The sequence below is a fragment of the Sinocyclocheilus grahami genome, unplaced genomic scaffold, assembly GCF_001515645.1.
Source record: "Sinocyclocheilus grahami isolate Dianchi unplaced genomic scaffold, SAMN03320097.WGS_v1.1 scaffold95.1, whole genome shotgun sequence".
Classification (NCBI taxonomy): Eukaryota; Metazoa; Chordata; class Actinopteri; order Cypriniformes; family Cyprinidae; genus Sinocyclocheilus; species Sinocyclocheilus grahami.
This window is the reverse complement of record NW_015505274.1, coordinates 1,582,979-1,607,838: the sequence shown is the minus strand read 5'-3', so window position 1 is coordinate 1,607,838 and position 24,860 is coordinate 1,582,979. Positions and strand designations below refer to the sequence as shown.

General features: G+C 38.0%; 1 protein-coding gene across 4 annotated transcripts in view; it reads left to right on the top strand.

The window, feature by feature from the left end:
• The window catches only part of abr (ABR activator of RhoGEF and GTPase), a 204,014-nt gene that overhangs the window by 177,522 nt on the left and 1,632 nt on the right, over positions 1-24,860 (top strand). For all 4 annotated transcript variants that reach the window (XM_016275538.1, XM_016275539.1, XM_016275541.1 and 1 more), the window contains 6 exons: positions 21,142-21,201; positions 21,299-21,408; positions 21,940-22,079; positions 22,660-22,794; positions 22,927-23,032; positions 24,002-24,152. In XM_016275538.1, the coding sequence (XP_016131024.1) occupies positions 21,142-21,201; positions 21,299-21,408; positions 21,940-22,079; positions 22,660-22,794; positions 22,927-23,032; positions 24,002-24,152 (702 nt within the window). The remainder of the gene's footprint in view (positions 1-21,141; positions 21,202-21,298; positions 21,409-21,939; positions 22,080-22,659; positions 22,795-22,926; positions 23,033-24,001; positions 24,153-24,860) is intronic.

Sequence of the window (24,860 nt, the reverse complement as noted above, 5' to 3'; positions counted from 1 at the left end):
ATTTATTAAATAATTGTATTGTTTTTTTTTTTTTTTTTTTTTTTTTTTTATATACATTATTTGTGAATAATAAATAACTATTGTGTGAAACGGTTGTTCAGATTTTGTGTTCAGATTTTGCATTTGCTAACATTAGATTATGTTTGTGGACCATCCAGCTCTATAGATATTGTTATCTGCATTTGGCATAAAAAAAAGAAAAGAAAGAAATATCATTTGATAACGAGACTGCACATTTTCTGATATCTCTTTACCTCATGGTATCACTAGCAGCCATGTCTGAAATCTCTCCTCAGTGTAATCATTCAACACCCTGAAAGTGTGTTTATACGAGCGAGACAGATAAACACGCAGGATATAACCATGTTATATGTGCGCTGTACGCCTGAGGATGCTTCTCTCTCCTCAGCACTGCTGTAATGATGGTAGCGCTAAAACTCGGCTCTGTGGAGAAGCTCATTATGTGAATGTATGGCTTGTGTTTTCAGGCTTGATATTGATTTATGAGCTTTCACATGCTAAAGGCTGTGTTTGCTCGTGATCACAGATAAAACTCACACTGTCTCTATCACTCTGTCTGCAGCTCTGTTCAAAATCCTAGTGAGCTGCCTACCTAGACAGCATTTAAGGCACGCTCCTGATGTGAAGGCATTTCCAAAAGGTTAGCAAACAATATTATGCTGCCTTCTAAGATAACTCATTATGACCCAGTTTTAGCATTGGGGTAAAGCAGTCCCATAATGCTTTGGTACAGGCTAGGGGGAAAACATTTTACATTTTATTCCAGTATCAATAAAAATTACTGTTTCTCCCAAGTTGTGTGTGCTATGTACAGTTGAGGTCTGCAAAGGTGTATGTAAACTTTTGACCTCAACTGTATTATTGTGTGGGGTGCAAATATTTTTTCAGTTGCAAAATTTTTTTATTTCAGGTTAGTCAAAGTATGTTCAATTTATATAATCATGAACAGAAATCACCATTGTGAGGAGGGAACTATAGCAACACCTGCACGTTAACTGACAGGAACATTAACAAAACTCATGCACCGTCATTGTTATGTTAAAGTAGATTTTCGCAAATAATCATTAATGTTTTGTTCGCAGTTAGCTTGTTGCTAAGCTCTGCAAATATCATGTTGTTAAGCTTACAACTTAATCTTTAAATGTTTTAGCATGTTGCTAAGCAAACAATCTAAACTTTAAGAATAGTCCTTTAGCATGTTGGTAAGTTAACAATTTAATATTTTAGAATGTTGCTAAGAGAACAACTAAATTTAAGATTAAGTAGTTAGCTTAGCAACATGCTAATTAGATGAATGAGAAATTTGAAGCAACATGAGTGAAATTGAGCTTAAACACTCAATGTGGCAAATTCCAAAGGAAGCACAGAAAGTGAAGTTTACATGATCTGCCGCTTGATACCGTTTACTTGATTTTTTTTTTCTGGTTAAGCACAAACTAGTTAAGTGCAAACGACAGACAGCTGATTGTAAAAAATAATCTGTCATGTCAATCACATTGCTGAAGTCCATGAAATCTGAACTTTTTCAACAGGTGCAGTTCACCAATGAAATTAGCTGTGCTGTGGGGTTTACACTAAACTGGTTTAGGAAAAAAAATCATGCGATACAGTTGTGTACTTTAGTTCAGTGGTGGGCCGTCAGGGCCAGCAAAGCCTTCTCTGCTGGCCTAAACACTATCAGACTATTGGAAATAATTTAATACACATTCATGGGAAAATATATATAACTAAATCAGTGATTCTGGAAATCTGCCTTAAGGCCTTCAGAATCCACAGTGCAGGCGTCTGTTAGCTTAAATCAAAGGCAATGAAACCGTTGCTTTAACCAATCAGATTTCAAGTTGGCAACACCAGGGCCATCTAGCTGGCTAACGATAACGTCAGCATTTTCTCGTCCTTTGCTTGGATGCTCAGCATATAGCTAGCAAACAGCATCACTGTAAATCATTTTATTAAAACTTAGTAAAACTTTTATTACTGTTTCTCAGGTTTGGATTTTCAGTGCATTTTGAAATAATATTTGCCTACTATATTTAGTAAATCTAAAAACAGTAGTCCTAATGACTGCGAAAAACAACCACACACCTCCCCGGCACCGGCTCTGTGAAAGACTCGTGAAGATGAAAAACCACTAGAGTATGGTAGGTTAATTTTCATTTTTGACTTTTTTATTCGCAATTGTTAATTGGGTTTCTTTCTTTAGTAATGGCATTCATTCTCGCTACATAAGATACCTGTCTGTTATGTAGTGCCCTGTTATACTGCATTACTGTGTAATATTTATGGTTTGTATTGCCGTGGCATCATTATGATGGTATGAAGAGATGGATTAATTCATGTTGGACGCCACTGAAGGCCTAGGTGTAAAATGCACGGCCCGCCACTGCTTTAGTTGAATAAACTAAAGTTACTGGGTTGCCCTCCAGTGATTTAACAATTGTCAGCATGAACACATCTTTACAAGGACTTCACTAGGTTTTGGAAAAGAGCCTTTATTTTTCTGTCTCTCAGTCCCTCAGTGGCAGACAGTTCCTGTGCTTGTTCTTTGGTGTGAGACTGAATTATTAACTTCTGAAAAATCTCTGAACTCTGCTTCCTGTCTCCATCGACTGGAAATAGGTCACAGCACACACACACCTGTCACATCAGTGTCCACTCTTACACACATTTGAGTCATGGTCATGGTCCACTGCTCACACTCACGCACACATATGAAAACGTGTCATGTCAGAACCAGCACACACCCCCTGAGACCATCTGATAGATGCCCGACATGACATGACATGAACCCCTGCTGTGTACGGTGATCCGTAGGCTACTGTAGAGTTCAACTGATCCAAGATCAGCTGTAAGCATATGTGCTCCTTGTTATACGTACTGTAGCAGTAAATGTATACACACTCATCTGCTCTGTCTCTCCATTCATACCTCTGTCCTTCCGGCAGGATGTTTACCTCTGCCTGCCTCTATGGATTTCAGAAAGGGGAAACTGCTTCATCTCAAGGGTTATTGGATTTCCTCTGAGAGAAAGAGAATGTGAGAGAGTTTTCTCCTTTCATTTCTCCAGCCATATGTACCAAAGAGCTGCAGTTAGACACTCTGACCGCGTGAGAGTTAGTCGGTGGGCTTCTTACATGGGGGTTGGTGCAGTAACTAAAATGATTAAAAATTGTGAATTTAAAAAAGCTAAAATAAAATAAAATAGTAATATTAAATGAAAAATGTAAATCTTGCCTGGCTAGAAGATGAAGTACTAAAACTACTGAAATAAAATAGTAGAAGTAAAACTCATAAATAAAAAAATAAGCTAAATAAAAAGTATTTTTTTAAAAAATAATAAAAATTATAAAGTGCAACAAAATAACAAAAAATGTAACTAGAATGAAAAGTGAAAATATAAAATAAAAGATCATTATAAAAAAAAACTGTAATAGTATATTATACCAGTATAATATTTTAGTACATTATACAACCTCATGAAAATCTCACATGACACACATACTGTACACAAATCTTCACCTTGGGATTATAAGGTTCTATATGCCATTTTTATCAGAATTGAGTTGTTCACATATTCTTATTCTGTGACAACTTATTTACATTATGTGAAGTTTTTTTTTATATAAAGATTTATGAAAGAGACATGTTCCCCATATCCCATATCACTATATGAAATGCAAAAACTTTGAAGCTCAATACCTTGAAACTGCTCGGAATGCAGATGGAACCTTATAATTCCAAGGTGACGAAATAATTAAGAATGTTCTTAATTATTATTTTTATTTTATTATTTCTTGTGATTTTGCGCTGAACTATGGCCCAGATCTTTCTTCATGAGATTCACCCAGAATCCCCTTGTGGAATATTAGGATTCTTAATCATTGTTGTGGAATATCGGGCGATACAATATCATCCACGTGACGCTCAAATGAGATAAAACTGGGACAATCTGCCGAGTTCAGCGAAAACACACAGACACACACACAGATGCTAGAGTGACATTTCAAAGAGAGCTTGTGAAGATGGCTTTTGTGTGAAGTCAGTAGATGAGAAGAGTGTGTATTTTGTGTTGTTTTTGTTATTAAGGTCATTGTTAGTCTGTAAAATGATTGCTGCATATCTGATGATGCTTGCATCAGAGCTGTCATTAAATTTCAGTTTTCCTCTTGTAGTATATCAGAGTATGGCGGCTCTGAATATTGATTCAGTTAAAATGGTTATAGTCACAGTCACCGTGGCAACCCAGCATCATCTACAGGTCTGTAAAGGTGCTCTTATATGTCTCCTGCCCCTCAGGTGATGCACGCACACACACACACACATACATTTACAAAGAGGTAGTTTGTGATAACTGTGGAGCTGCTTTTGTTCTTAAAACCATCATTAGGGTGGGTTTGAGGTGGGACGGGCTCTGCCTTCCGCACATGAAAGCAGGGTCTGCTAATGCACTCAAAGCCCCCCTCGTCCCTCAGGACACACCCACCCAGCCCTCAGCCCCTCACATGAAAGGCTGGAGCCCCAATCCTGTTTTCTGTCCTTGATTCCTCCTCCCCCTCTCCATCCATTCAGCATCTTTGTGATTCACAGACACAGTGCTTTAATGTCTGTGCATTAGCAGACAATGACTTAGATCTTGAAATTATACATTCTGCAATGGTGCAGTGTTGGTGATACCATAGTATTTTGATGTGTGCCACAGCGGTGAATAACCACTGCGTTCATTTATGGTATTTACTCCATATTCTAGGCTACTTCAAAGAATACTGTGCATTATCTCTATTGTAGTGTCCAAAAATATCCAAAATGGTAATATTTTCTTTATTTTTTGTGATTGTTGGTTGATACAGCATCCAGTATTTCCACGAAATCCATATAATTTCCTAGCCCCACTTTCACCAAAACTGGAACTCTTAATGTAAACAGACTTTATTATGTCATAAAGTTGAGTTCTGTGATTATGAAGTCAGTACAAGCAGAATGTTTGAAGTAGCGTCTGAAAATGGACCTATGTGGTTTAGACATACGCGTATGGTTACCGGGCCGCCCTTTTTGTATGTTTATATATGTGTGGCTCTGGTCAAAATGCCTCATGCAGATGTAGTCATTACATTCTTGAATAACTAGTGAGACAAGGTTGTGGACTGAGGTTATGATTGTGTCTTGGGTGTAAGCTCATTCGTTGTCACTCCTTTAATAGTAGTTTAGGTCATGAGACACCAACAACATTGTGAGCTTTGCTGCATCCACTGCTAAACTTCCACCTGTAGATATCTCAAGGCCCTCAGGGAGAAACCCTCATCTGTCCATCCATTCGTAAACTCTCCAAACCACTTGTGCTGTATAGGGCTGTGGGAAACCTATCACCTTCAACCAGTGTAACGGAAAACCACATAGAGCAGGACGTAGCCTCAAACATGAGAAGAAAAGAAAAATGGCTGTGAGATGAAAACCGTTCTCCTTCCTCGTGCATTGTTGTTGTAAGCCGCCAGTGTTTGACAGAGAAGAAAGAGAAAAGCAAGAGAATAGACTGTCTGCCCTCATCTAAACTCCCTCTTTCAGCCTTTAGCTTCACCTGTTTAATGAGCATCACTGTCACTCATTGCTAAAGAGATGAAAGAGAGAGTCCTTCTAAAGCACTTACCATATGCTAAAGTCGACTCGATTTATTTATATATTAATTTTGCTCTACTTTCCTAGAGAAGAACAAGGGCATCATGCACCTATTTTACTTTTTTGTAGGGTGCACCAGTAGCAGTCCTGGCTCACTTGATGCCATAGGTGAGGTAAGACAATTTGACATGATGAAGAAAACAAATTGTTTGTGGTTCTATGTATTAATTACATTTGTTTTTGTTTAATGTGCAAGGGAATCCGGGTTATGTGTATATGTAAGTGCAGCTAACCAATCAGAGCGCATTTCGTATTTCGGAAAGAGGGGTTTTATTGAAACAGGAACTAAACAGGGTGTTTGAGACAGACTGGGAAGAGAGATGCCACAATAATGTAGAACGTGCAAAATAATGCGTTTTTAAAACAATCAAGCATGAAAACCTATTCAAGAATTCCCCGAAAACCAAATCAAGACTTTGTAAAAGGGTATAATAGGACCCCTTTAAGATAAAAATAATGCTTTTGTAAGTTGTATTCATAATCCACTTGGCTCTAAAGGAGCATGATGCTTCTGGAGAAAAGATGTACTATGGTGGAAACAAGGGCTTTACTGTTAAAGCATCCCATAATATGTGTTTATAGCACATTTAAGCCCAGCTGCCTCATTCTAAAGTGCCTCGCCTTTTTTTCCCAAACATTCTTTCCTCAGAACGATGACGCATAGTGCATAGGTATCAGCATATAATATACACACTTGTTTCGATCATAGGAAGGCGAATTCATAGATACTAGACATGAAATAGTTACTTATATGAATGAGTGGTTTATCGTAAGCATGAATAAAAATAGTCTATAATACAACAGATTAAATACAACACAGCAATAATATACACACTGGCCTGAAGAAAATGGGTGTTCATTCAAAGAAGGTTTTCCTATGAATTAATTAGTAGAAAAGTCCATTTCTCCTGTGCATTTGTGTCCCTTTGTTTCTGGAGAATGCAGCTAAGTAGTCGGCTCGCATTCCACAAGGTTGTAAATGTATCGGGTTACCATGAAACCAGGGTCTTGTTCTGGCGTCCTGGGGTGTTACAAAGTATTTGTGAAATCTAGCTAACAAAATATATATTGTGTGTTGGAGTGGTCCAGACGCTACACTTTTGTAAGTTGTATTCATAATCCACTTGGCTCTAAAGGAGCATGATGCTTCTGGAGAAAAGATGCACTATGGTGGAAACAAGGGCTTTACTGTTAAAGCATCCCATAATACGTGTTTACAGCACATTTAAGACCAGCTGCCTCATTCTAAAGTGCCTCGCCTTTTTTTCCCAAACATTCTTTCCTCAGAATGATGACGCATAACCTGAATGAGTCTGCTGCATTTGATCTCTATTTTAAAAATAACCAGTCGCAGTGTTCTTACATGCCCTCTTACCACAACCCTCTGGAGGCAGAGAGAAAGAGAGGTAGAGCGCTCAAACTGCCGAGAACACCCAACGCATCTTAATCGGTAATTATATCACTGACACTGCAGCCGTTTCAATCCCTGTGTCTCCTTTTGGCCCATTAAGTCTTCTCCAAAGCAGCCCTGGGCCAAAGCCGTGCCCTCAGATTGGAGGCTCTTTTAACATGCTGTGCACTGGTCTTTATCTAAAGAAGGAATACATAAAAATTCTAATGAATTTTCTAAGAGTTACTTTATTAACAGAACCTTGGCCTGATAGTGTACACATTGAGCTGTGCTGCTTATTTGGGAAATTCAAGTTTAAATCTGGCATTTAAATTCCTGTTACTGCTCTCAATAAGAAGTAGCAAAATGCCAAATCTAAAAGTATGGGTTGAGATCTTCACTATCCAAGGACGCGCTGCTGTGTATCAGACGTTCACTGCCTTTAATTCACTCTTTATCAGTCTTGTGTCAGACTGAGATAGAACTACAATCTGAAGCTTTTAGCATTAAAACATTTTTGTATGCACACGTCAGTAATGTTATCATATATTCAGGTCATAGCTCATCATTTTTCCATATGGTTTAGTACACATATTGGACCACCACAGTATGCACACACACACACACACACACACACACTACATAGAGCAAGAATCCTGCTAATGGTAGCCGGTTTTACATGGTTTCTAGTTGATCAAAGCCAAAACTTAATGGTCTTTATCTGTTGCAAGGTAATCTAAATCAGGGGTTTTCAAACATTTTGAAGTTAGTGACCACCAAATTTGATGATGACCCCCTTTTAAAATATAAATATACATTGTGTAAAGACCAGTTTATACTGCGTGAGATGAAAATGTGATATTAAATGGATTATTGAAGCTGAAATTAAAATATCTGAATTTTTTTTTTTTTTTAAGAAAATGATGTTAAATTTTCAGTTCAAATTTATTTTGCATATCACTTTTTTTACCAATAAAACAGCAAAGAGCAGATTTAGAGTTAACTTTGGCGACCATAAAAATACAAGATAAATCCATTAATAAATAATAATAATAAATATCTTAAAAAATAAAATCTTTGGTATCACTTTACATTAAGTCCCTTTAGTTAATGTAAAAATACAACTGTTCATTGTTAGTTCATCTTAGCTCAGGTCTATTAAATAATATTAATCGATTCACTGGATTACCAGATTGATTATGAGTCTTGAATTGATAGACAATCTTAGCAAAGCTAGCTAGAGCTTTTAGACAGCCTTGAACAAGCAACAAACCAACAACATCTTCACTATGTTAAACTGGAACTTTTTCTTGCAGGTGATTGGAAAGTCTGACCACTGTGTTGTGATATTTCCAAGGCAGTTGGAATCTATCTACGCTGATTTTAATCTATGGAAGTCTGTCTAATGAATTTAAACATGCGTTACACAGAGCTGAGAGTATTATACAGTACTATTTTTGGTAGCTGAAAGCATAATCAATTTAGCCAAAATATTTAAGAAACTAGCACACAGGAGGCAGGGAATACATGGAACTTTGAGAAGTGCTGCAGGGTTTTGTGGATGCTGATTCCATGGAGGCCTGAAACATTGCGTGTTCAGATGAATCCTGGGTAACTGGATGTGCTTAACTGCATGGTCTAGCACTAGAACGGCATTATTTTTAGTACACCTGTTTGATGTTCACATACACCAGGCACAGCGCCTGCAGCACCTGTGAGGTTTTACAAAGAACTAGTAATACAGTGATTTTTCCAGTCTTATGCAATATAAATGAGATTTGGATGCAAAGGTGGCGTAAGGACAAATGGAAAGAGAGAGAAGGAAGCAGAGCAAATTTACCTGGTAGGAACCATTGCGTGCAGCTCTAGAGACTAGCATGAGGACAGAAGATGTAGAACAATACTACTCCTGCTTACATAACCAGCATATATACACCAACACCCACAAGACACGGCCACCTCAGGCTCCCAGTGACACACTGCAGAGATTACAGAAGCAGAGATTGTGCTCTGTAACAGTAGTGTCAGATGATGAAATGTTTTTGAGTTCACTGACGCTACTGCAAGTATGTTTTGTTATTAGTTTAAGTATTTGCTATTGACTGTTCAAATGCGGAGTTTTGCACATCGTGTGTGTGTACGTGAGCGAGAGAGAGCGCAAGAGAGAGCTCGCGCGAGAGTGAGATAGAGAGAGAGTCCACGCAAGAGAGAGAGCGAGAGAGAGAGAGAGAGAGAGCACGAGAGAGCCAGACTGCGCTTGTCGGAAGGAGGGACTTTGTAGAAAACGAAGCGTTTGAGAGAGGCGGGGCATAGAGGACCTACAATAATGTACAGTATTTGAAAAATAATGTGTTTTTGAACATTAAAGCATGTCAACATATTCTGTTACACCAAATACACAAAATAATGATCTTTAAAAAAGCATCATATGACCCCTTTAAGGGTATTTTGTCTCTAACTTTGCATTTGTGGTGTTATTGAAGTGAAGCAGAGAGCATGGTGGTTCAGTCACTTACTGAGGTTTGTGGGTTAATGTGAAGAAAATCTGTCCAGGTCAAATTTCAACCCAAAATCAAAACAGGAATATAAGAAGTTAAATAAGAAAATTAAGCTTAAGCTGACCAGTAAGATTTTTGTATAATTAACATTAATTTTATGACAATTAAGTATGTTTTACATTAAATTATTATTTTATTTTTATTATTTTTTTTTTTACTCCTTTTTTTGTAATTCTAATTATTATCAGTGATTCTTATTACTGTAAAAAAATAATATGAATATAAATATGAATGTAATATAAATAAATAATTATATATACACCGCTGTTCACAAATTTAGGGTCAGTAACATTTTTTTTAATGTTATTAAATTAGCCACTAGTCAGGTCTTCAGTGTCACATGATCCTTCAGAAATCATTTTAATGTGCTGATTTTCTGCTCAAGAAACATTTCTTGTTATTATCAATGTTGAAAACAGTTGTGCTGCTTAATATTTCAGTGTTAATTCAACAGCATTTATTTTAAATAGAAATCTTTTTTAATAAGACTTAGAAATAAGTCTTTACTTTCACTTTTTGAATAATTTAGTTCATCCTTGATGTATTAATTTTTAGTGTAAAAAACGTATACATACCAAAATTATATTGTATATTATATGTACAGTTTTACACTTTGCACGCTTTACATATAATGTGCATTACACATCATAGTTTGTTTGTTTATTTATTTATTTATTGCATAATACTGATCTGACTGTGGGAATGTAATTTGTTATAAAATGTCACAATAAAAAAATCTTATTTTCTTCATGCAAAACATAATTTCTTTCAATAATATTTCTTTCTTTTCATTTGGGGGTGAAATGTTCTTGACACGTTTGGTGAGATACTGAGGTAACTCGACACACAAAGAATGTCTCTCCCTCCGTCTCGCATCTTAAAAACTGCTTGGTGATAGAATCAACTCACCCACTCCCTCTCTCCCTCCCTTTCTCTTTTTCTCCTCCCACTCTTTCTTCCTCTCGGTCTCTGGGTTTTCTGGAGATCAGATGTTGAGAAGAGCACAGCAGAGAGCAGCAGGGGAGAGAGTTACTTTAACATCCACTGAAGGATCTATAGTTCAATTACTAAGCCTGAGAAAAGACAAAACCATGGCAATATTTACTTTTCTCCATAAATGAGCCCTTTATTTCTCAGGGTTCGTTTCTCTGCTGATTTTTAGTCATTTTTTCATTCTCAGAGAGCACTTAACACAAGAAGTGGAGAATTTTGTCTTGTAAACTCCAAGTAAAGAAACAAGAAACAAAACAATCGGTTTTCTGTGAAGAATTTGGGAAGAGTTTGGTTTTTCCGTTGGGAATCGTTCTCCTGGTTTTCTGGGGATCAGGTCCCCCCCTCTCTTTCCCAGTGCGCGGCTGCGAGAGGAACACAGTCAGGATGACAGAGATCGTGGTGACGGACTGTAATCTGAACTCGGTGTGTGAACGCGTGGAGCAGCACTGCTGCGTGGACAATCCATCAACCATCAAAAGACACACCAACACCGGTGCCAAACTGTGGGGCCGTGTGCGCAGTAAACTGCTCCGACAAAAGGTCACTCGCTCTTTCATTCTCTCTCCATCTGTTACATCCTCTCTCTGCTCTCATGTTCTCAGTCTGAGAATCTGCTCTTTATCATGCTGTTTGTTTATGGAATCGAAAAGCAGAATGTTAATCCTATAAAATTATTTTTGTGAAAGGTGTTTGCATTTTTGTGGCAGATCAGTTCCCTCTATCTTGGACCTGCTTTCTTCTTCACCTGTATACGTTTCGTTCTTCAGAAGATTATATTACAAAGTTACTGAACATGGAGACGTTTAAATATATGTTGGGGGTAAATAATAGTAATAGAAGTATGCCTTTCATCCTTCCTTTGCTTTTGTACATTGGTGGTTTGTTCACTCTCGTTTTATGAATGAGTGTGTTCAGTGTTGTTGGACTTTAGATGTTAGTTGGGCTGTAGTGATTGTGTGTGTTTTGTGAATATGAGGGGGGGGGTCTGGCTGCAGTTAGAGGTTAATTATCACTTTAACCTGCTGTCCTCAGAGCCCCTGGCAAGTATCACCCACCCACTGATGGAGGTCAATTAATCACACCTTTACTCTCACACACACCACTGAATAATCTTTTATTCATAATTACAACAACAGCTATTCTCATGCATTTGCAGAGGCTCTTATAGGACGAAGTAGATCCAGAGCACGGTTTCTAAATGAACCTATGAATCTTTATTCATTGAGGCAGAATCAAAATGCAATATTTTTCAGACAGACAGAGGTTTTGATGGTGGAACTGCAGGGGATTTGTGTGATTGTGATAGACATCCCAATTGAAAATAACATTATTTAAGGATTCGTATTTAATTTTATTTTCAATTCATTGACTTCTCAGTGTATACTTCAATAAATATACTGTATAATACCATTCAAAAGTTTGAAGTTTAAGGTTTTTTCCCACAATTATCACCAAGATCGCATTTATTTGACCAAAAATACAGTTTAAAATGTACAATTGTGAAATATTATTGCAATTAATTTTTCTATTTTAATATCTTTTAAAAATGTAATTTATTCTTGTGATGGCAAAGCTGAATTGTCAGCATTCATTACTCCAGTCTTCAGTGTCACACGATCCATTTCTTATTGTTGTCAGTGTTGTGGCTGAATTATTTTTATTTTTTTTTGTAAACTGTGATAAAAAAAAATTTCAGGATTCTTTGATGAATAGAAAATTCTAAAGAAAATTGTCTGCCTGTGACTGTGGGAGTAGGTGTGCAGCTGCGTGTGTGTGTTTGTGTTCGTGTGACGATGTGAGTTGGCGAAATCTAGGTCTCTCTACGTGGGGTATGTGCCCTGCCAGCACTTTGAGCAGTAATTGGTGTGCATAGTCTTTCTGGCTATAAGAACAAAGCATTTTAGCCTCTGCTGTATTTCTGTATGTGTCCTCTGCCCAGTCAGGTCAGTGCTTTTCCTGATCCACTGACCCAGGACTGACCGTATAGTCAGATTACAGACAAAGACCCCTCAGATGTAGCTGTATCAAACATCACTGTGACTTTAGGTTAATAGCTTTTGTTATTAATACACAACAAAGGAAGACCCATATCTTTCCATGTGCCGAGCACATGCTCTTTTGAAGTTCTCTGTCTCTTGCTTTGTCTTTCTCAGACTTCCTCTCCCTCTGTTGTTTCTCAAACATCATTCTGGTGGTATCAGATATATAGTAGCATACTCCTTTATAGGATTAATTCTGTCTGTAAATCATGTACATTTACTGTACAGACACACCCTTGTCTTTGTCTTCCCACAGGTATTGACACATAAAGACTGTTGTAGGTAGACACAGACAGTTACTCATATATGCTCATATTCAGACACAGGTGTAATAGATACACACATAATTGGCACTTACTGCCAATTACATTTATAAACAAACCCCATTTTGCAGTCATTGCACTTTAAAATGCTTTGAAACACACTTGTGAACTCTCTCACAGATGGCCAGTCTCATTGACTGAATATTGAGTGAGTCTTTGTGGCCAAGAGAGTGTGTGTGGTTATCTGTATGAGTGTGTTCCTTTGATATGGTCATGAATGATCCCAGTGTTGTCTCATGACCTGCTTATGTCTGACCTCCACAGACCCGCTTTCATTTGATAAACGTAAATCTCAACAGAACACACTCAACTTCAACCTCTCAGGCCAGAAACATAGGCTGTGTCCAAAATCATGCCCCCCCCCCTCCCCCCCATACCCTTATATAGTGCATTATGTGAGGGGACAGACATTTGTAGAAGTGTCCAAAACTATGTGCACATTACCAAGTGTACACATTTAATAAAAAGGTTACAACCAATGCATGCTAAAATCCATATGAATTCCTGCATCTCGCTGGAAGATGCCAACCACAGTCACTAGCCAATTTATATAGATGATTGACTGAGAATGAACTTTTGTAGAGTTGAACACAATTTTGATGGTGTGTTGGATTGCCACTTGATGTAAAATCCAATATAAAATCTTAGTCCTGAAGCAAAACTAGTTGAGAATCACTGATCATTATGCAAGCACAGATGTGAATACTTTGCCAACCTATTGTAAGTGTAATACATCTGTATTTTATGAGCACATTTTCCTCACTGTGGTTTTAAAGGGATAGTCCACCCAAAATTTTTACTCACCCTCATGTCATTTCAAACCTGTATGACTTTCTTTGTTCTGTGAAACATAATAGATTAACATTGCACCCAGCTGACTTTCATTTAATTCTTTCATGCTCCACGGAAGAGAGAAAGTCATACAGTTTTGGAACAGCATGAGGGTGAATGATGGGTAAATAATGACAGACCTTTTATTTTTGGGTGAACTACCCCTTTAGCAAACCTTAATGCTCAAGGAGCATGTGCCAGTATACTGTATTTAGTAAATTGTTGTTGCATTTGATAGTAGTTGACCTGAAAGAGAAAACTGATTTTAAGAAGACAGTCCACACTAATGCTCACTATAGTGCCCCTTGTGGCAATGCTGAAATTGTTCCTCCTTTCAAAGGAATGAAAGAACAGAAGGAGGGAGGGTCTGTGTGAAAGAGATGTATTATTCACGAGAAGAAGAATATGTCCCCAGAGATGAACCCATCCTCTGCTGTAACTATCTTCTCTCCAGCCTATGCTGCTTCACAAAGGGTGCTCCAGGTTATAACATGCTAATGACTGAACCACTGATGAACCCTGCTCCTCTTTAAAGGCCTTTAAATGCCAGCTATATGCTAATGGATGCTTTTATCACCTACATAAATCTTCTGCTGCCAGTGTGAGGGCACCAGACCTCTATGAGGGGCTGCTGAACCCTCACAAGGCCTTGCGTATTGGGCTAATGAAGTGGAGGAGGGTGATGGCGAGGTCCGTTACTGGACACAACAGCTGTTGACCTGCTTGGATTTCCTCTTTATACAAATAAGTGCTGTGGTAGTACCATGGTACCTTGTTGTGAACAATATGGTAATTTGGATGTTTCGGTAACACTTTATTTTTACAGTGCCCAGTGTACGCCATTGTGTCATGTTAAAAAATGTATGGTTGTGCTTTTGGAATATTTGTGTCTGATTCAGTAGTTCTTTCACGTTTTGTTTCATGATGATTTGTGCAATTGTACCAAATGGGTCCATGAGGAATTGTGTTATTCATGGTTCTCTTTTAACAGATGTTTAGCTTGATTTATGACACTGTCCTCTTTTAGGTTAACTGGCTTGCATTTATTAGCAACAGAGACATTAGCATCTAACAGTCACTGCTTTAACGACAATCTGTTAAAAATATATCTTATGCTCCATAACTTTCAGAGTATTTACGATAACTGGATTTCTTGTCTCCTGGGGTCGTTGTTTTTAGTTTCTGTAGTTACTTTTAGTTCCATTTTTAGCAGCCACACAAACAAAAACATTTGTTTTTGGACACAATAGCATTACTTTGCTTTATAATTATGCTGTTGTGTTCTTCCCTTATAAAAACATACAGTACTGTAGTAATGCCTGGGACTTTTGATATTACTGTAAATGGTACACTATACTGTATATGATAATCATTTAGTATCATGGTATATATCCGTTCTATGGTATTACCATCTGATACTGTCACTGTACCATGATACCACCAGTACTTTGCTCATAAAAGTGTTGTGTTTAATATTGAGGGGCTTCGAATATGTTTTACAAAAATATGTATGATTATTGTAAAAGAGATGTGAGCATGACATTGATGACCATGTTTATGAGTCAGCAGATTATTGGCATTTCCTGTGTGATTAAGTTACGTTTACTGGAACAGGCTCAGTCCAGCCAGGCAGGCCGAGCCTGTGACATCAGCCCAATGCATCAGAACACTAAAGCAAACATGAGTCTGACCTCCACACCAACCTCTGAATACCACAGTAATTACGGCTTTTTCCCACACCACACACTGAGCAAACACGCATTCTCCTGCAAATGCCAAGACATCTCCAGACTAAGAGCTGTAACTACTGGCCTCATGCTACGGAGAGTTGTGTGAAGAAGGGTAACGCTGGGTGTCTGGCTGTAGCGTGTCATATAGTCTTGATAAATAGGTTGGTCAGGACGTTATGGAACAGAGCATGATATTTCACTGAGAGCTTGTTTAACAAAGCTGTTTGTCGTGTTTATTTTAGTGCTTTAGCCTGCATTTTTAGCCTGTGTGTTCTTACAGTATAAACTTAAGCAGCATAAATACAAGCTGTTTTTGCTGTATTTGTGCATGTTTGCTCACAACATGAGTCACATTACTTCTTCAGCAATACGTTAGGCTTTATTATGCAATACCGAGGTTCTTCATGTAAGGAAGACGAGCACAGAGCTACACCAATCACATAAATCGTCTCCGTCTGAACATCTGACAGTACACTGGAGCTGGATGTTATACTGGATAAAATATGAGTTTGACTGTTTTGGCTTCTTCAAGGAAGCAACCTCTGAAAGATAGAATTGTGTAGAGATGGGATTTGCGAGCTGGTCCCTACTGATTCCATTTTCTGTTTTTTCATGACTTTTTCATGACATTTGGTTCCAATATTGGTTCTTCAATGTCCGAATTCTTCTACCAATGCTGACAGATTCTAAAATACTCTTGGCATAGTTTTCTGCACTGTTGCCGAGTGCTGTGACAAAGAAATTATGTAATGAGCTTGCAGTCTCATCATTTTATTTCCCTGTTCTTGCTGTAGAACAAAAAGAACAAAAGTTTGGGGTTGGTAAGATTTTTTGAAAAGATTTATATAGTCACAAAGACCACCAAAAATACAGTAAAACGGCTATATTGTTAAAGATTATTACAACTGAAAATAACTGTTTTCTATTTTATTATATTTTGAAATGTAATTTATTCCTGTGAAGGCAAAGCTGAATTTTCATCAGCCATTACTCCAGTCTTCAATGTTACATGATCCTTCAGAATTCAGTCTAAAATGCTGATTTGCTGCGCAGAAAAAAATGTCTCATTATTATTATTATTAGTGTTCAAAACACTAATTGCTCAATATTTTTGTGAAAATCTATGTACTTTTCAGGATTCTTTGATAAATAGAAAATGAATTAGAAGAGAAAATTAATTAGAATATGAATGTCTATATGTTTACTGTCACCTTTGATCAATTTAATGCATCCTTTTTGAAAACAGTGTTCATTTCTTTCAACATCATTACTCACTTCTATGTTGTACATTTCAGTGTTAAACCATGGGAATATAATATGACAATGCATCAGTCATTATAGGTCAGTGTAACCTTAGTTTGCTGAACCATGTGCAATCTGTCAGTCAGCGGCTCTTCTCAGAGCTATTTGTGAGGCTCTACACTACACTATATATATATATATATATATATATATACACACATTTTCATGTGGCTGTTATTAGAGAGATTGTTTGAGGTTGCCGTGGACCAGAGCTCCTCAGAACTCATGTCTCCTTTTCAAAGCTTTTGGGTCAGAAAACATAAACCTCATTCTCAGGTCTGCACGGATGCTCTTAATTCAAAATATTTCAGAGCTGAGGAGCTCCCATCTTTGTTTTGTTGTACAAGTCCCTGAGCAGTTAAATGAGGACATTGAAGATACAGTACTATTGACTGGTGTACTGGGGGAAGTCGTTAGGCCTAATGGTTAGAGAGTTGGACTCGTAACCCAAGGTTGCAGGTTCGAGTCTCGGAGAGAGAGAGAGAGAGAGAGAGAGCGAGAGAGCAGAGAGAGGCCGGCCAGAGAACACTGTGTTCCTGCTCCGTACAGCAGCAGGCTGGCAGAACAGAGGGAGATGAGGGAGACGGGGTGGGAGGTGGGGGACGTGCTGAATGAGAGAGAACGAGATGGCAGGAAGGAAGAGAACAGAATGGAGATCAGTATCTCCAAAGTTCAGTGCTCTATACTAACTATAACATCCATTTGTAAATAAATAATTCTTATTACCCTGATAATACCATGTTTTTTCAATATGTATCATGGGAACGCTATAATTTTTTGGGCATGTGTTGTAATAATTTAAGCCACTTTTTCATGATAACACATGGTTTCTAGGCATCTAGTGTGGTAATACCTTGTTTTTTTTTAGACATGTACAATTGTAATACCATATGCTGTTGAATCAAATGGTAATACAATGGTACTTTGAAATATTCTGTGTCTAAAATTGTGCCAAGGTCGTTAAATTATGTCTTATGGTGTTTGCATGGTACATCCAAGAATACCAAGAATACTTTTTTGTAGGTGTAGTTATAGCATGTGTTTTTTTGCGATATGTGTCATGGTAATAATTTCTGGATATGTACCGTGATAATTAAAATGGTTTTTCAGCATGTTACATGGTAATAAGGTAATAACATATTTACTATGATAAGTGTTACCCTTTTTTCTCAAAGTATATTTCTGTGATTGATCCCGTTTTCTAGATTTTTCATGTGGCTGTTATTAGAGAGATTGTTTGAGGTTGCCGTGGACCAGAGCTCCTCAGAACTCATGTCTCCTTTTCAAAGCTTTTGGGTCAGAAAACATAAACCTCATTCTCAGGTCTGCACGGATGCTCTTAATTCAAAATATTTCAGAGCTGAGGAGCTCCCATCTTTGTTTTGTTGTACAAGTCCCTGAGCAGTTAAATGAGGACATTGAAGATACAGTACTATTGACTGGTGTACTGGGGGAAGTCGTGGCCTAATGGTTAGAGAGTTGGACTCGTAACCCAAGGTTGCAGGTTCGAGTCTCGTACCGGCAGGGATTGTGGGGGGGGGGGGGGAATGTACAGGACTCTCTTCCACCTTCAATACCACGACTGAGGTGCCCTTGAGCAAGGCACCGAACCCCCAACTGCTCCCCGGGCGCCGCAGCATAAATGGCTGCCCACTGCTCCGGGTGTGTGTTCACTGCTGTGTGTGTGCACTTTGGATGGGTTAAATGCAGAGCACTAATTCCTAGTATGGGTCACCATACTTGGCCACATGTCACTTCACTCACTTCACTTATAGTCTTGAAGATGGTTGGTACATGCTGAGAACAAGTTTCCACTCTGACCTTCACACCACTTCTAAAATGATCATCCAGTCCGGTTTATTGGGAATCAATTGAGTATGCTGTTAAAATAATCCCATAGACATTCATTTTGGGCTCTTTTATCCCAAACTCTGAGATTTCCCAGAGGAAAGGGAAAAGTGGTGTTTGTGGGGTGATGTGAGGTGAAATCCCCTCGGACCTTTACTAGGAGTTGGGAGGAAAGCACTTGGGCAGATGAGGTGACTACAAGCCGAGTCTCTGTGACGGTAAGCCGTTTAGCTGTATTAAAGGATTTTCTTGGCATATCATGGACTTGTTTGATTTCATACATTTTTAATGAAGTACTGTAAGAAGCACCAGAAGGTTAGAGAATGGCTCAAGTAAGGGCATGTGTAGCATGTGTATTTGGGATCTGTACAGCTACATTCATATTGCAGAAGAATACGGTTGTCAGAGTGTTTGGAGTGATAAATACTGTTATTTTCATTAATAGTTCATAAAGAGAATGGCAACTACAAGTGATTTGACATGCATATGACTTCAGAGTTTATCAGTCAAGGAGTTGTCCAGATCTTTTAGATTATTCAAAAATAGATTTATGATGATTTGAATAAATATATTCTATAATAAAAAACCTTTCTTAAATAGTTTGACATAATTGTGATTTATGATGACACAAATTCTAAAAAAAATAAATAAATTATGTCTGCTAAATCAAAGTACACAGTAAAGAAAAATAAATAAAATACAATAGAGAGCAGACCCTCATGACTCTGTCAAGGTCAGTACACTTTTTTAAATGTCAGATAATTTGATCTGGATTAACCTCAGAACCGCAGTGAACACCAGACTCCCTGAATCCTAACTGCTGAGCTCAAAATAGCCATTTATTAGCCTGTTAATGTGATTGGTGTAAACATGTCATATTGGTTTAGCAGTGGGATAATAACAAGGCTGCAGCATTCCATAAATATCTGATAAGAATCTCATTATAGCCCTAATATGTGTACAAACAGCATCAGTAATGATGATTGCCCACTAATTGTATTGAGAGAATAGATTTTAGTGATACAAGCTAATGCAGTTTTATGTGCTTGACAGACCTGGTCAGACCTTCCCATAAAAAGCTATTCAACCTATTCATGTTTTCCTGTAAATGTTAATTTTATGGCGGTTTTGTCAGCATGTGTGCTGTTTGTGTTCCCTCATGCGTCTGCCAACTTCATGTTGATTGTTAGTGAAGTTTAATCAAATGCACATGCACAGGAATTGGTTTAGATTGAGTCTCAGTTTAGATCAGTACAGCATATTTAGTGGATTTCTAACAGTGATCAGTAACTGGTTCAGACTGTCAGATTGTTTATTATTGTGTACCTTTGGGTTTGATTGACAGATTAGTTTAAGAGTGTTTGTGGGGTGGGGGTGGGGGGTCCTCCCTAGATAGCCCTTCCCATCATCCATCTTGTCTGTGGCATGTAGCATGGGAAACTGGTGTGTATGTGAGAGAGTGTAACTAAGTCTGTTCTCCTCAGAGAGTTGTGTGTGTTAATGGAAACAGCACAGATTTTGTCTAGAGTGGTTTTCCTTATATGTTCATAGGACAGTAGCACGAAAGCACCTAAATATCATAGTGTGATTTCTTATGAATTAAGGAAACTACCAAACACTCAATGGGATATATGACAGAAATAGCCTGATCTCTGAATATAACAGGTTTGATTCATCCATGCTGGACTCCTGCGCTCATGCAGCAGTTTAGTACAGTTAACTTTCACATTTACAGTCTAGATATGCAATAACAAGGGAAGAAATCTACTGTGACTTTCTCAGGGTTTTTTATAGAAAGGACTGGCTGGGAATTTTTAGATAGAATAGCAAAATGGTTTTGAGGGGGACAGATAAAAATAAGCCACTGTTGTAGGTTTAAAATGTTCACATAAAGACTTTGCGTGTAGAAACAGACATACTATATAGCAAATCTCAACTGCTTGATTGCTTGTATTGTTGCAAAATGTAAACTATGCAACCATAAGGCATTAAGAAATTATAAACTTTTAGCATGATGATTTTCTTTAAAGCTGCTTTGAAACTATGTGTATTGTGAACAAATAAATACATTTGCAATTTAACATACAATGCAGGCGTTTACTGATATATTGCTCAAAGAATTGCATTATAAACCTGAAATACCCTCATGCACCCTGATAAACAGCTTTTCTCCTGAAATACTCAAAACTGTGGCTGTTTTCTGAGCCTCAGGGCTTTTTCCTTCTGGAGGCAATTTATTAGTATTCGTTGTTGAAATATTTTTCTGATTTCTTTCACCGGCCTTATTTTAATAATCCTCCAGCACTCTTGGTCTTTTGTGGTCTCTCACAACTAATCTTTGACCTGTGACAATATTCTGTGAGGCCACAGTGTTTGCATTGCATTGCATTAACGATGAAGTAATTCTCACACTTATTTCTCTCTGTCTCTTTACAGCTGGACCCACAGACTGTGCAGTCCAAAAACTGGCATATGGACGTCATAGAAATGAATGGGGTACTAATTTATTTCTCATCAATCATATTGATACTTTTTGCATTATTGCCCTACACTTAGTTTCTTGTGACTTATCTCATTTATGGTTCCTTCTCAGATTAAAGTGGAGTTTTCCATGAAGTTTACAAGTCGGGACTTAAGTTTGAAGCGAACGCCATCTAAGAAACAGAGTGGCGTGTTTGGGGTCAAAATCAGCGTGGTAACAAAGTGAGTGAAATGTCATGTCTTAAAGCTGGCTTATTTTCTAAATGCATGCTACTAAACTTATTGTGAACAGTTCATCCATGCATTTGTTTGTTTTTTTGTTTGTTTTTTTTTTACCTTAATTAATAATATGTCATAACTGGACCTTCTGGTGAAAATGACTTCTTTCTGGTGACGTTCTATGCTAGAGTTCTCCCATCATTTAGTCCATTTAAACCACACCTCTGCAAGCTTGCTTTCAGATCTGGCTCCATCTCAAAATCTATTCAACAACTGATTAATAGAACCAAGTCCCCACGCTACTTTTTTTTTTCTTTTTTGATAATCCATTACTTTCGGATTTACAGTATGTCACAATATGGATGAAAAAAACTGTCATTATTTCAGACTTAAAATATTTAAAATACAATGCATCAATACACTTCATCATTATGGTGGATTTAGCCTTACTGAACAACATTTGTCAAAGCCTGCATAGTTTCTCCCTGTATGTTTACATAATGTACAATGATTTTGCCTGTTGCTGTTCCTCAGGCGTGAACGCTCCAAGGTGCCTTACATTGTGCGGCAGTGCATTGAGGAGGTGGAGAAGAGAGGGATTGATGAAGTGGGCATTTACAGGATCTCTGGAGTGGCCACAGACATCCAGGCCCTCAAAGCTGCATTTGACGCCAGTAAGAGAATCTTAACCAGTTACACTTCACATACTCATACAACTACTATATATGCAAAAGTACCAAATGAGCCTTTGTTTTTTTATTTTGTGATTTGGTTATGGTGGCATTTTGGGTGGTACCTCGCAGTCTGATTGACTGGGAACAGAGGTGGCAATTTGCATCAGCGTTTTTTAAGTCAGATCCCTTTTAGTCAGATTTTTCTCCATTCCTTTATTCCTAATACATCTTATATTTTTCTTTGATTTTCCCATCAGTCTCCTTTCGCTGTTTTCTCTGTCTCTGGTTATGTGAGGTCAGTGGGAGGCCTGTGTCTTGAGTCTAAAAGCAGCAGCAGTGTTGTGGGAAAGGCCATGCAGAGGTCTGACCCCTTCCAGCTGTCAGCTGGCTCAGTAAACAAACACACACATAGTCTGTAGGGACTATCCAGAGCTGTACCTTCAGCTAGCATACATGTGTTACTCACTATTATGTCATATATCATACCGGGAGCTTTATTACTCAGCCTGCATGAGTGTTTCCTGCAGCGTTTGTTGTGATGGCAAATCATTCACTCTTTCTCTCTGTCTCTCTCTCTCAGATACCAAAGATATCCTGATGATGTTGAGTGATATGGACATTAATGCCATAGCAGGGACACTGAAATTGTATTTCAGGGAGCTGCCAGAACCTCTTCTCACAGACCGACTGTACCCGGCCTTCATGGAGGGCATTGGTATGACCTTTCATCTGTAATCTCTTTCACATTTAAAACTGCAGCACTGCGTGATTAGTAGCAAATAGGAGTCATTTAGAATGTTTAGATGTGTTATAACACTCCACTTTATCAAACTCCTCTTCATTATAGCTCTATCAGATCCTGCAGCAAAAGAAAACTGCATGATGCATCTGTTACGGTCACTACCAGACCCAAATCTCATCACATTCCTCATTCTACTGGAACACCTGAAGAGGTAAGAGCACACACTCGTGTTGGGTTTCCATGTTTAATTGACAATAATTATTTTTATACTGTACAAACTGTATAATCGATCTCCTAACCCTACCACTATACTCAACCCTTACAGAAAGCTTTCAGTATTTTTACATTTTCAAAAAACATAATTTAGTATGATTTATCATTAGAATGTTTTCTTCATGGGAACCAACAAATTCGTCATTATTCTAGTTTTAAGTGTCAAATGATCTTTCAGAAATCAGTCTAGTATGCTGATTTATTGTCAATTGTATGGTACTCAGTTATTATGTTGAAAACAGTTTTTTCTGCTCTTTTTTATTTATTTTTTACCGCATTCTTTTGAAAGCATCATGGTCTCCACAGAAATACTAAGCAGTGAAAACGAATTCTTGAAAACAGCCGTTTCCTACATTGAAATGTTTCTTGAGCGCCAAAACATCATATGAGAAGGATTTCTGAAGCATCATGTGACACTAAAGACTGAAATAACTGAAATAAATATTTAAATGAAGGGAAGACAATACCTGAAGCTGAGTAATGTTGTTGACAATGACTCTTTAAAGCCAGCAGCTTCATACGAACATCATTTCAGTCACCATCATAAATGCCCGGGGTTCTGTTTTATTTTAGTTAGTGTGAAACTGCTGTCGCAATTCACACGAATCTCTGAAACGTCGGCAATTAGCTAGCAAGGCCTCAGGTTTATAAACACTGTCACAAATAATCTCTCTGGAGGCCATATTGCCAACTCCAACTACTGCCCATTATCACATCACAGACACACACGGCACATGCTGGATTTAGTTAACAACACGGCTCACTGTAGACACCTGCTGGACAACTCTATACATCACACTTGAGCTACAGTACACGTGTCGAGTCATTAGAAACTCTGTTCAACTTCATGATTGTTTAATAAGATGTGATTCAGTTTTGTATCGGTGTTTGTTTCCTCTCATTTTAGGGTGGCAGAGAAGGAGCCGGTCAATAAGATGTCTCTGCATAATTTGGCCACAGTGTTTGGCCCCACTCTGCTGAGACCGTCAGAGTCGGAGATCAGTAAGGCCCACATCACACTGGCCTCTGACATCTGGTCACATGATGTCATGGCACAGGTCAGTCCTGGCTTACATACTCACTGCTCACTCAGTGCTTTACACTGACTGGAAACGACTTCTGGAGTCTTTCCCAGCATGGATATATCATATATCAGTTAATGCATTGTGGTTTGGCTTGTTTGACAGTTTGTAGATGCACATCAGCACTCATCATTATTACAGTGATACTGATGTGGTCTGTGATTATTCCATCATCTTGATTTACATTCTGTCATAACACACCGCCCTTAGGCTGAGAGCAGAGCACTGGGCTTCTTCAGCTCACTCATGCATTTATGCGCTCATGTGTTGCTCATCTAAAGCAGCATGTTTGCTGTGTGAGTGGATCTGAAGAGACACTTTGACTGTTGATGTTTGCCGTGATGGATTGATTGTTCATGATATATCAGAAACTGAACAAGCGGCCTGAGCCGAAAGTCATAACCAGCTCTGACATGAGAATTTTCCATGGTTAACCAATTTCCACTGAAATGCGTCAAGACACAACATAAGACAATCAGAAGTCATACACCCACCCTGTTATTATTAATAATTGTATTATCAATACCTCTACTACTACTCCTACTGTTATTAGTTTGTTGCTTTCTTGATCTCAATAATGATGATGATGATGCTCATATGCTCTTAGTCTTAATACTACTACTACTACTACTAATAATAATAATAATTGTATTATTACTACAACTACCATTATTATTATTATCA